This window comes from Hydra vulgaris, chromosome 02 (assembly GCF_038396675.1).
Source record: "Hydra vulgaris chromosome 02, alternate assembly HydraT2T_AEP".
Lineage (NCBI taxonomy): Eukaryota > Metazoa > Cnidaria > Hydrozoa > Anthoathecata > Hydridae > Hydra > Hydra vulgaris.
The window spans coordinates 64,013,530-64,027,500 of NC_088921.1; the positions used below are offsets into that span (position 1 = coordinate 64,013,530).

General features: G+C 26.1%; 1 protein-coding gene across 1 annotated transcript in view; it reads right to left on the minus strand.

The window, feature by feature from the left end:
- The window catches only part of LOC100197565 (ER degradation-enhancing alpha-mannosidase-like protein 3), a 95,604-nt gene that overhangs the window by 72,473 nt on the left and 9,160 nt on the right, over window positions 1-13,971 (minus strand). The window contains exon 3 of the mRNA XM_065791685.1: window positions 8,848-8,948. Within this exon, the coding sequence (XP_065647757.1) occupies window positions 8,848-8,948 (101 nt within the window). The remainder of the gene's footprint in view (window positions 1-8,847; window positions 8,949-13,971) is intronic.

The following is a 13,971-nucleotide window of genomic DNA, read 5'->3' on the forward strand; positions in this document are numbered from 1 at the left end:
CATATTCTCCAAATTGGTCAAAATAAAATGATGTATCTTCAACTGGAGGATCTTCTCAACTGACATAGCCAGCAATATAAACCAAACACATTTTATTTTCTTTAGATAAATCACTTTCAATAACTGGAAGATTATGAAAAACAATGAACAAAGTATCTTGCATTAAATAATTATATTTGTCACACAAATGACTCAACGAAGATTCTAAATCATTAACAATGATACCAATATTCAAGCAAATTTTTGTTTTTTTAATGTCAACTTTTTGCAATATTTGCTGAACATTTATAAAATAGGTACCACCTGATTCTTGTTGATCAGTTTTCCAAATGCTTTCTCAATAGGATCACTAGTAAAATGTCCAAGGCAAACATACTTATGACTTAATTAATAAATGTTTTACTAGTTCAACCATTCCACAACACGTATGAAAAAAAGCACGAGAGGTATCTTTATTTAAATGTTTAATTCTTTGACCTTGTTTATCAGGTGCAATTTTTTGGACCATATCATTCAATTTAAAAGAACGTTCATTCGCTTATCATTGTTTGATGAAAAAACTGCATGATATTTATCTCTAGTACAGATATCCTCATAAAGTCCTTTGACATTAACAATTTTGAAAAACTTTATAAAAATAGATAAAAAAAACTGTTGTATCATCAACATTTTCCATTGATGGATGAGTTTTTAAAGCAGCCAAAGTCTCATCACAAAATACTCTAAAACAAGTTGACACATTTTGACATTCAATTGGTTTAGGAAAAATTGCAATTTCATTAAGTTTAGACAATTTTATAATAGAATCTTTTTCAAATTGAAAATGCTTTGTAATATCTGACCACTTTGTAGTTCTTGAAATACCTTCATGAGTAAAACAGAGTTCTTGGCATTTTTCTGTGAGCCAATTGTTGCAAATAGATTTTATTAAATGAACAAAGTCATACAGAAGAAAAATGTTTTCATTAGTGCACCAATTAATATGTAGATTAATATATACTTTCCATAAACTAAAACTTTTTCATAATCTTTAGGCCAATGATCTTCACAAATAAAAGTGTTTGGGCTATCTGAAATATTTTCACGAGGTATAGTACTTATTTATCTTTTTCGTTCATCTACATTATTTTTATTTGGAAGGCGATAAACTTTTACAGACTTTGTAACATCATAGTCATAAGAATTCATAGTCTGGAAACACGGATCGTTTCCATTGTTTTTCGATTTTAACTTGAAAACTGCACAACGACCCGGCAAACCTGCACAAGTTTAAAAAATGGCATTATTTAACAGCGATTTCGAGATAAATAGTGATTTGGAATGTTTGTTTGACGTGGTTGAAGGAGGATTTTTGAACAATGACATTAACTTAATTACAGATATAGATTCTATTGTTTCTGATATGGATATTTATAGAGATAATGTCGAACAGCATGCATGCATTCAGTGTCCCAAAGTTTACAAGACAATTAGAGGTTTAAAGAGACACATTGCATCGAAGCATATTTTAGAGAGTTTTGAAATAGATTCTTCCAAAATGTATAATACGGAGAACTCGTCTAATACATTGTCACCACTAAAGCTGAAAAGCATTGTTGAAGAATGTGCAAGTTTATTGCAAATGGACATGTGTCTGCCATTTGATATAAGAAAACAGTTCTCATGCGAGAAATTTAGTTATTCATTAGATGATGCTGAAAATCTTTGGCATAAGTTAAAACCAATAATAGAACAATTTAAAGGCAATAGTGATTTATTTTATCAAGATTATTATGGATTGTTGAGCGAAAATCTACTAGCTTCACACTTCAGCGATCTAGCTTTGAGTAATACACTACTCACTGAAATGTCTTCTCTTATATTAAACAATCTTTCTGATATAAAACCAAATACTATTGAATCTGTAAATACAACTCAGGAAATAACTGATATAGAGAGAAAGAGTTTACAATATCTTATTGGATATATTTTTCAGAGAGTGTATACTAAATTTAAAAGTAGTAAAAATGTATGTAAGTATAGCCAACAGTGTGTTTCAATTTTACTGCGCTGTAGGGTTATGGAAGATGATACTCAGACACTTGTAAATATTAGAGATAGAGGGGGTTTGTGGAAAGTAAACAATATAATTCAAGATCTTTTTCTGACATGTGAGAATATTTTTCGTAAAAAAACAACACAAGTTTTTTTAAAACTAGATCCTGAAGTTCTAATCGAGTCTATGTCTACAAATTATATTGTTTTATCCCTTTATAAACAAGTTTGCAATGATCCAGAATCAACTGAAGTTAGTAAGAATTTGCTAGAGCACTTAATTACATTATTTGTAAGAGTTCGTTCATTTTCTTATGCCAAAGATATTATTGAAAAACATAAGATGAGAAAGAAAACCTGTAAAACTCGTTCATTGCGATGCGAAATAAAGAAAGCAAGTGAAGGAAATTGACATAAATATTGAACATAAAAGGCTATTTTCATAGCCACATATCTTTTTAAAACATTAATGGCATAAAACTACTTTAATTCTGTTTAAAATTTTACTTAATATTTACTTAATTTATTAAAATAGTACTTCAATAAACTTTTTGTTAGCTTTTTGTTGTAAATCTCATAGTAAATTCAGGGTTATGATCAATTCCGTATTTATATATATATATATATATATATATATATATATATATATATATATATATATATATATATATATATATATATATATATATATATATATATATATATATATATATATATATATATATATATATATATATATATATATATATATATATGTAATTGATCATAACCCTGATCATTTAATATATATATATGTGTGTGTGTGTGTATATATATATATATATATATATATATATATATATATATATATATATATATATATATATATATATATATCACACTGACATCACACTGATTAAGGGATAGACGAGGGTACATGCATAGACTGATTTAGGGAGAACCTGCAAGTAAGTTGTTAGCACATTGAAAGGTTTGGGTTAGGGCAGGGATCAGCTTTTTTTCATTATTTTTCCTTTTTCTAAAAAAACACTAATAAATAAAATAAAATTTTCTAAAAAAAAACCCTCTCAAAAAAATTTAAAATATTTTATCTTTTTTTGCTCACTATAGTTGGCAAGAGTAAGTATATATATATATATATATATATATATATATATATATATATATATATATATATATATATATATATATATATATATATGTATATATATATATATATAAAATAAAATGTCATTGTTTTCGTTGAAAGAGGTTACACACCCCATGAACCTTGATTATACCTTAATTCCCTAATAAAAGTTTGTTTTTTTTCTCAAAAAGTATATCAACCTGGGTCTCAAAAGAACCAGAATTTTATACAAATTTTAGAAATGATTGAAAAAAATCAATTTTTTTTAAACCAAAAATTATTAAGATCAAAATTATTAATAATTTTGTGACATTTAGTAGCAATATCTTTCTAAAAAGATTTTCATAAGGAAGAATAAAAATATTTTTTTAATAATTAAAAAGAGCTATTTATAGAAAAGAATTGTTTCTTTTTGCACCTCAATAACCTTACTCGCATGGGGCAATTTTCAGTTGCTACGGTACTGGCTGAGCCAATAAAATAAAATTTTATTAAAATGAATTAATTTTAGTTATGTTAAAGATATTCTTATGACTGTAGTGACAAAGTATTTCATCACTACATAGTCACACAAGTGATGAAGTACTTCATCGCTTTCATTTAACATATATTTTTTCAAAGCAAACTTTGATCACACCTGCGACCGTCGGTCACAGTCCCCCTTTATTTACTTATAAAAATTATGCAAGCAAATAGAAAACAAGCAAATGTTATTCCAAGTGAATTAAAATTATAAGTATTGGTCTTGTTTATTTTAAATGTTTACTATACCTATGGCAGAATTAGTCTAAGACGTGGGGGGCAAGCTGACCCCCATGTCCCCTACAACAGTCAAACCGCGCCCCCTAAAATATTCAAAAAAATAATTTTTCTTTTAAATAACCCTCAGGAGGGGGTCCAAAATCAGTAGTTTAACTTACTTGAACTTGATGGAAGCCCGCCAATTTATTTTAATAAAATATGCCAATCGTATTTTGTTTAGAAATATTTTTTTGAAGAAAAACACAATGCCTTTATACTAATTCATTTATAGATACTCTTAACATTATAAATATAATGACAAATAATGCTTTTAAAATTTTGTGGTTATGAAAATAACCTTTTTATTTCAATTAATAAATGTGAAAAAGCAGAACTTAATGTTGGTTTGTAATTTGAATTAACTTTGAACTATTTTTTTTTCTTTTCAGTAAAGGATTATTTTCAATATCCATGATATTATTGTTAGTAGATTGAATGTTACCAGTAATTGGACGAACTGAAAATTGTGACTTGATTGTATTGTCATTGTAGCCAAAATCTTTGATAGATGGATTATCTTTTCTGCGACCAATTGCACGTTGTCTTCCAAAATAGTTTTCAAGGTCATCTTGGCAGAATCTTTCAGAAAATACAAATCGAACACCATTTTCAAGTAAAAATTTAACAACTTCTTTAAATGAATGCACTGTAATTTGCAAACCTTCATAAGTTTGAGAAGAAATAAACATTTTTGATTTTGAGCTCTCATCAAAACTTCCTTCTCGTTGATCTATAGATTCTTTCCACAATTTAAAGTATAAGAGGAAGTTATCTAACCAAGCAAATCTTGAATCATCTACTGATTCATAAGGTTTTAAAAATGGCTTTCTTTTTGTTATATGCTCAACACTGTTCTTTACATTCAAACAATCAAAAAACATATCCATCATTAAACAAAATTCTGCAGTTCCAGCAGCTTCTGGTGGTCCAAACTGCTTTAAAACATTTCCTACCGTTTTGCTCAATACTTGGGATGCAAGACGTACCCTCATCACAGAATATGGTGTTAAGTTTACATGATCACTTGTTAGTTTAGGAACAAGTTTTAAACCTCTTTCTAAATCAGAATTATAAAATGTTGAAATATGATTCCAAAGAAGAAAAAATCCACTATTCCACATGTAGCGTGATTTACATCCAGAACCAGAATTACTTAGACAGTTTCGAGAAGTTTTGATTAGATGAGGTACATCTGCAAAGAAAAAGATGAATCTATTATCATTACTAAATAAGTTTTTAGTGCGATATATAATTTTTTTCCCTGAGCCACCATCTAATTTCTTATGCATTTTGAAAAACTTCCTATTTGGAGATGCACCATCTGCAGTTGCAGCTATGACTTTCAAATTTATACTCTCCAGATAACGCACTGCTTTCCAAAATATTGGCATAAGTTGTGTCGATGTTACTCCAGTTGTGGCAAATGTTGCTAGACTATAGGAAAGTGGGTTTACTATACTTTTAACATGAAAAACTAAAACATAAGAGGCTAGCTCTCTCACATTTTTAAGTGTTGCATAGTTAGTTTGAATATCTCCTAAATCTACAAATCCAATTAACTCACCAGAGTATTTATCCCAAACCAAATCTTCTTGAACTTTCATTTCATCAAACAGAATTGTAACAAATCGTTCAGAACTAGAGAAGTTAGAAATTTTATTTGCAAGATCATTAATGACTTGAGGATTAAAACCTCTTGAAGGATGTATATAATTTTTGTAGTCTCTCAAGGTGCGTAAACTTGGAAGAACTAAAAATCCTGAACCAGTCTTACTATCAAAACGCAAATCAGAATATGCTGACGAAGATTTAGCTGCTAAATTGAGACAAAATTTTATTATCATTGGATGATATTTTACACTACAGGGGCTAGAAGCTTTAATACTTTTGCTGCTCATTCCAAAATAGTTTCATGAAGTCTGGAATATTTTTTTGATTAAAACCAGAGTACAATGTTTTAAGGTCTTGATCAAGTTCTAAATTAACTTTTTCACTTTCCATATTCAAAACTGTTTTCATATGTTCAATCTGATTTTCCAACTGTTTGCATTTTAAACGATGTTGTTGCAAACTTAATTTAATTCGTTCGGTGGAGGTAAATTTAAGAGGAGCATTCAGTTTTGCAGGTTGGTTTAAAGTTTTATTTTTATTATTTACTTCATAATTAGTTTTAAGTTGCAAAGAATGGCATGAATAACAACAACTCTGGGATTTTATTAAAATATTACAATTAAGTGAACGATAAAACTCATCTTGATTTAATCTAGGTTTAAGAGGAAGTTGCTTAAAAAGCAAGTAGTTAAATTTTTTAGTTATAACATGCTTTTCAAATTTAAAGTTTTGGTTGATTAAGTCTAAACTTTTTACTTCAACACCAGGACAAAGAACAAGAGTTTCAATATGACTTAAAAAATTTTGATAAAGAAACATTTAAAAAAGATCCTTTATATTGAAGGTACAAAAGATGATCTATTGGTAACATCCAACCAAAAATTCTTACACAATAGTCTAGCAACTCGTCGACATAAATTTCATACTTTGGTAAAATATGTTCTGGAGAATTACAAGTAATTACTATAAATCTATCATCCAAAAAAATTTTCCAACAATCATCAAGAGAGAGCTTTAAAATACGTTTTGTAAAATCATCAAAAGATTTGTAACATGACGTTGTAGTTCGAGAAATTAACTCTTGCGTCACTAAAAACTCCTCACGTTTTGTAATGGATATTGAACTTCGCTGTGATTGACTACTTTTCTTAGGGAGATTTAGAGTTGGCAATGCTCCATCCTTTAAAATTTTTTGAGATGAGTAAACCCAAAATTGATCTTCAGTAAAGTGAAGCTCGCAAATATAAATGTTGAAGGAATCAATTCGTTTTTTCAAAGAATCATCGATGAGTCTGTCTCTAGTAATTACGTTAATAAGCTCATTACTCCATTTCTTATTTGCATCATTAGTTGGAGTAGGAACTTTGGAAATGCTGATACCTTTGTGTCTTCTTGAAGTTGAACAACCAAATATTGCACAATTTTCACCAGGCATATCAAAAAAAATCAATTTCAATAAAAATAGAAAGACAACTTTAAAAAATAACAGGCAACCGCTAACAACAACAATCTTTTTGTGCAGGTTCGGAAGTCCGGAAACGAGAAAAAACAGTTTGAAAGAGTTAAAACAATGCGCTATTGTTCGCTTCCAAACTATATCTTTCTTATAACTATGGTAACATCGTAGTTACCTCTGCACCCAGTGACACAACACTTAAAAACCATGTTATAACAATCTAATTATTTAGCTCTAAAAAAAAAGCCAATTTAATATACATATAAGTGAAATTTATCACATAATAAATTAAAAGACCACGTTCTTTCTCTGGAATGCACCATATTACAACTGTATATTAAAAAAAACTCGCCTACAGTTTTTTTAAAAGCCGTAGATTTACTCGGCCTGCCGCTATAGTAGGCCATAATAAATATATATATATATATATATATATATATATATATATATATATATATATATATATATATATATATATATATATATATATATATATATATATATATATATATATATATATATATGTATATATATATATATGTATATATATATATATATATGTATATATATATATATATATATATATATATATATATATATATATATATATATATATATATATATATATATATTTACACAAATATTATATATAAATAACTTATATACTGACATATATTCGTAGAAATGCGTTTGTTACACCAGTAAAAACCAGGTCATGAAGGCACTTAATTTCATTTAGCTTTACCTTTTTATAATAAATTGACTTTAATATAAGCTTGACCAATTTAAAGATATCAGTAAAAATATTTAATTTGTTAAATTATATTGGACACAAAAGTATTTGATATTCGAACGTTTTGAAATTTACTTGATGTTTCTGAATTTTAAATAAATATAAAAAATAAAGTCATAAATAAAGAGAATGAGATTGAACCTGTACAAAATCAAAGCTATAAATGAAGTTTTAGTTTAATAAATTATTATAAATAAAATATTACGCTAGATATTTAATTTTTAAGCATTCAAAGTTTGGAACTTTTATTGAAATGTTGCATGTTTTAATATTTTATTACGTAGACTTCTATGCAATTCAAAGTAAAAGTCCTCGTTAAGCGAATATATATATATATATATATATATATGTATATATATATATATATATATATATATATATATATATATATATATATATATATATGTATATATATATATATATATATATATATATATATATATATATATATATATATATATATATATATATATATATATATATATATATATATATATATATGTATATATATATATATATATATATATATATATATATATATATATATATATATATATATATATATATATATATATATATATATATTTACATGACCTCTAACAGATTAAGGTCAGCAATATTTGAAGGCCTTAATCTGTTATAGGTCGGTATCAGGTCAGCAAAAATAAAATTGATACAAATGTTTCACTATAAAACATAGAAACGAGGTTGGTGATTTTTTGCCAACCTCAAACACTTTTAGATCAACAGTTAGGTTTTTGAAAAATTGAAAAAAAAATTAATTTAATTAGAATTAAGTAGCAGGACTGATGTAGATGAAACTCCATCCTCAGGATCATGACACACTTATCAATAATAATTTAGAAAGCCTTATAAAAGGTTAAAATTACAACTACAGGAAACAATAACAAATAAAAAAGCCATTTAAAAAAATGTATACAACTGCACATATTGTAAATTATTTTTATAAATTTTTCAATGATATTTTTCTTAATAAGTGTAAAAAATAAGTATGCAACTTACTTTCCTAATGCTTCATCAATATCACCACGATCACCCTCAGTTCCTCGATATCTTCCTTTACAACTCAATGGCATTAACTCATCAGCAGGAAAAGCATATTTCTAAAATAAATTCTTATTTATTAACATTTAGAGCACTAGAAGTAAAACTAAATAATTTTTAATTGAAAAATGAAAAAAACCTTGTTTTAAAACAAAAAATGATATTTCAGTCTATTATATATAAATATAAATATATATATATATATACATATATACATATATATATATATATATATATATATATATATATATATATATATATATATATATATATATATATATATATATATATATGTATGTATGTATGTATATATGTATATATATATATATATATATATATTTTTTATTTATTTTATAAATCTTTATTTAAAATTGATTAGCATTACAAGTAATGAATTGTACAATTTTATCTGTCCTTTAATATTAATAGTTTGCTAAGAATACAGGGGAGGAACATATTATTTATGCATTGAAAAGGCAGTAGAGCTTCCAATGTTGCTTGGGAGGTAGAGGTCACTGACGCCATCACGAAAGATACGGAGGTATTTTTGAATAAAAGTTTTTTGGTAAGTAGTAGCTTTTGCGGTGTTAAGAGCATACGGGAATCTATTAGGGTTTCTGCTGTTGGTTTGAGTTAATTTAGTGGTTATAGGATGGCATGGGTCTGCAAGGATCTTTTTGAGTATATTAATACAGGTCCTGTCAAGTAACTCTTTAATGTCAAAAATAATATTGACGCTGCTTGAATTGGTTACATCAATTCCAATAATTTGCAGGGCGTTTTTATGAAAATGATGGATCTCTCTTTTTGCAGCAGCACTACACTAAGTGAGAGTAGAAGCACTATATATCAAGTGGCTAATAGCGTAAGATCAGTAGACCTGTAAAAGGTTTGGCTGAGTGTGTCCAATTTGCTTAAGACATTTGAGCAGGTATGGTACTGATTTTATATTGTTGTGAACTTTTGTCCGTTGTTCATCCCAATCAATATTCTCATTGAGCATGATTCCAAGGTATTTGTGGCTGCTGACTATTTCAAGTTCAGTATTATTGAGTACAATGGATGGTAAAGCTTGAATTTCGGAGCATCTGGGAATAATTCTTATAATTTTACATTTCAAGCCATTAAGTTTCATTCCGTTTACCTTAGACCAAAGAGCGACGCCATCAACAATGGATTGAGGCAGGTTGGTAGGAACTTTATCATTAATTATATAGGTCAGTATGTCATCAGCATATTTTTTGAGGATGGTTTCAGGTGGAAGATAGACGTTGGAAATAAATAGAATGAACAGGATTGGACCTAGAACACTACCCTGAAGTACACCTGCTTCGATACATTTCCAGTCAGTGGTGTGATCATTTGTTTTAATTCTTTGTTGACAGTTAGATAAGTAAGCTGCGATCCAAGAGGTGAGCCAGTTAGGTAGAATGTTCACTAACTTTAACAGTAACTTGTCATGACTGACAAGATCAAAAGCTTTTTTGAAATCAAAGAACATTGCAAAAATTGCATGAATATATATATATATATATATATATATATATATATATATATATATATATATATATATATATATATATATATATATATATATATATATATATATATATATATATATATATATATGACATGATTATCATAATCATCATCATCATTATCATCATGATCATCATCATCAACAGCATAAAAGAGGAAGGCTAAAGCCTGATGATGATCATCATTATTATCATCATTACCATTATCATCATCATCATTATCATTTCCATCAGACTTAAGCCTTGCTCTTTTATGCTGTTTCTCTAATATAAACAATCTAGAGCTTTTTTTATAATTAAAGCTCATTCATACAATATGTAAGGCACTCTCTTCAAATTTTATTACTTCAACCACTACCTTTTTCTACTGAAGCTGCTACCTCTCTACATGCTGATACCTAACATAACAAATGTTGTTTGATACAACGTTTTTTCTAGTCTGTATAAGAATATGCCTCCTTTTCTTACCTTGCTAGAGTCACACCACATATCTATCTGATTATCTTCTCTTTCGGCAAATACTACACCATATAAATACTACAGTTTATATAACAATGAAAGGATATTGTATGCCAGCATCTAAATTAATAGCAAATAGATATGTTTATATCCATAATATGTATGCATAAAGTGCATCTTGGAAGCTTTTATTCCTTTTGGAATAAAAGTTTGGAAGCTTTTTATACTTCTTTTTAATTTTAAGTCAAGTCTCATTCTAGTCCGCATTTATTATTGTGGAGAAGCCAATTTAAAAAAGTCCTGTCTGATGTTAAGCTCTGTTATTCTCAGTTTATTAAATCTTGTTTCTTATCTCAGATGTTAGGTTCCAGAGACTTTTGGTTAAAGCAGAACTATTAAAGCAGAGTTATTTGCAAAGAAATCTTACTCTAATTTGACTCTTGAATATAATGGCCATACTCTTTCTGACAGTTAAACTGATTAACCCATTGTTAAACATCGAAATCTTCCAATACTAATATTAACTCTCAATTAAAAACACAGTTTGTGCTCCAGACAAGATTTCCATCGTAGTCTTAAAAAGTGTTCTTCAGAACTCTCTTCAATTTTTATAAAACTATTAAAAAGTGCTAAATAAGTGGTTATAATTTTTCAAAACTCTAGTCTCACAAAAAATCTTCATTTTCAATTGCTTAGAACAAGCAGCCGATTTTAAATCTGATCTCTCTTCTGTAACGGCCTAAGGTTTGCAGTGGCTTATGGATTTAAATTCTGGACTTTAAATCCACAGTTTTTGTTAGACAACAAAACTCATTTATTTACTGCAAAAAAAATACTGCAATAATGTTGGTATTCCTATATTGACAAAAAACAACCCTCTTACTCTCAGACAAAGTCTGAAAGCACATTTTAAATGTAATTAGACCTTCATCTGCCAAGCTTGAGCCACTCTCCCATTGTTGGTTACATTTCTTTCTTTTTTCTACAAATACATTCATGGTCAATCATATCTATAACAATAAACCAAAACTCATTCTTGCTAGGCTTCTTATTCAACAAGTTGCATCCTTTTAAAGTAATTTTATATATATATATATCTATGCATATTTTAAAGTAATCTTATATATATATCTATGCATATATATATATATATATATATATATATATATATATATATATATATATATATATATATATATATATATATATATATACATATATATATATATATATATATATATATATATAAATATATATATATATATGTATATATATGTATATTTGTATATATATATGTATATATATATGTATATATATATATATGTATATATATATATGTATATATATATCTTTGCATATATATATATATATATATATATATATATATTTATTTTTATGTATTTTTATGACAATTTTGATGAATAAGTTAAAATTTTTCCAAATTAAATATTATTTTTGAAATTTTTATATAATTTTGCTTCATTTGAGTACCAGGTTGACAAACTTTTAAAAAACTTTTTTTTTGAAAATATTAGGGACCCATTAAATATTCGAGGGTCTTGAGGGACCCCTTAAAATATTTTTTATTCAAAAAAAATTTAAATCTAGTGTTTTTGTATTAGATAGAACACATTAAGGGGGTCTCTGCATATATTTTTCAAAAATGTTGTTTTTTGGGACACCCTAATATATATATAAAATCATTAAAGTTAATACACTCGAAGAGAAGAGAGATTGTTGAGAAGAAAAAAAGGACTTTGCTTGAATTAAATAACTTTGATCTTCACTAATGTTTTTATACTATTGAAACGCATTTAAATAAAAGTAACAAATCACTGCTAATGATTTTTTACATTAAGTATTAATGAATATCAAATATATTTTTTATATTTATATAAATATGTATTTTTTTATTGTAAATGCCTTAAAATAAAAAAATTATATTAACTTTTTAAAGAAATGATTCAATTATTTTTTCTTTTGTTTACGTTACTGCGAAGAATTGTTAAGAATCTTTTTTTAACTTCTAAATATGCATATTTATAAAACAATTGTTAGATTAAGTTGTTACTTTATTTAAGAGTTTCGCATAATATTGTATTATAAAAACATTAATAAAGATAAACAATTCAAAGTTATTCATTCCAAATGTATTTTAAATAATCTTATCATTAGAGTTTATAATTCATTTTAATCAAGTTATAACTTTATCTTTTAGATTTTAGTTTTAGTTAAGTTACTTTTATTTTTCTTTATTTTTTTTCAATGAAGATTTATTTACTTTTTTTAAGATAAGTTTTTTTTTAAGTTTCTTTATAGTTAAGATTTTTTTAAAATTTTTTTAGTGCATTTTTAAAATGTATACTAATTTTAAAACATCAAGTTTTCAAAAAAGTTTGTGTGGTCATATTATGGCATGATATTGCACACCTTCCTGGCCAAGCCTGTAAATATATATATCGGAGATGTACATTCATGATTACCCGATGGTACCAGGTGACTGAATTTTGTGAAGGGCGACTTAAAATATTTCTTTGATGCAATATTATTTATTTTTATTGATATTTATTGGCAGTTTTAGTTTTTTTTTTTTTTTTTTTGATTTAAGAACATTATAAAAAGAAAAGTAACAATGTGAAATAATAATAAACATATATTTCGAAAATGTCAAAGTTTGTTTTCCGCATTTTCTATTATTAAAACAGAAGAAAATTGTACGAGCTTATATACATATTTAATAAAATACTTCCTAAATAAAAACTAAAACGTTTTGTTTAAACAAAACACTATTTTATTCTTATTTATTTACAATTATTTTTTAAAGGATTAGAGTTTTTAAAAAAAAACAAATTGTTTTATTTAAAAAAATGTTAATTCTAAAAGACTTTATATTAAATATGATTTTTAAAATTTAAATTTAGCTTTGAGGGAATGTAAAATAGTAAAATGTTCAAAGTAAATTTATGAACATAATATGTTTACAAATATTTGGTAACTGATAAAACCTATCTATAAATTGTTTCTATCGTTTATTAAAAATACTACATTAAATATATATATAAACTGAAATAAATATATAAACAGT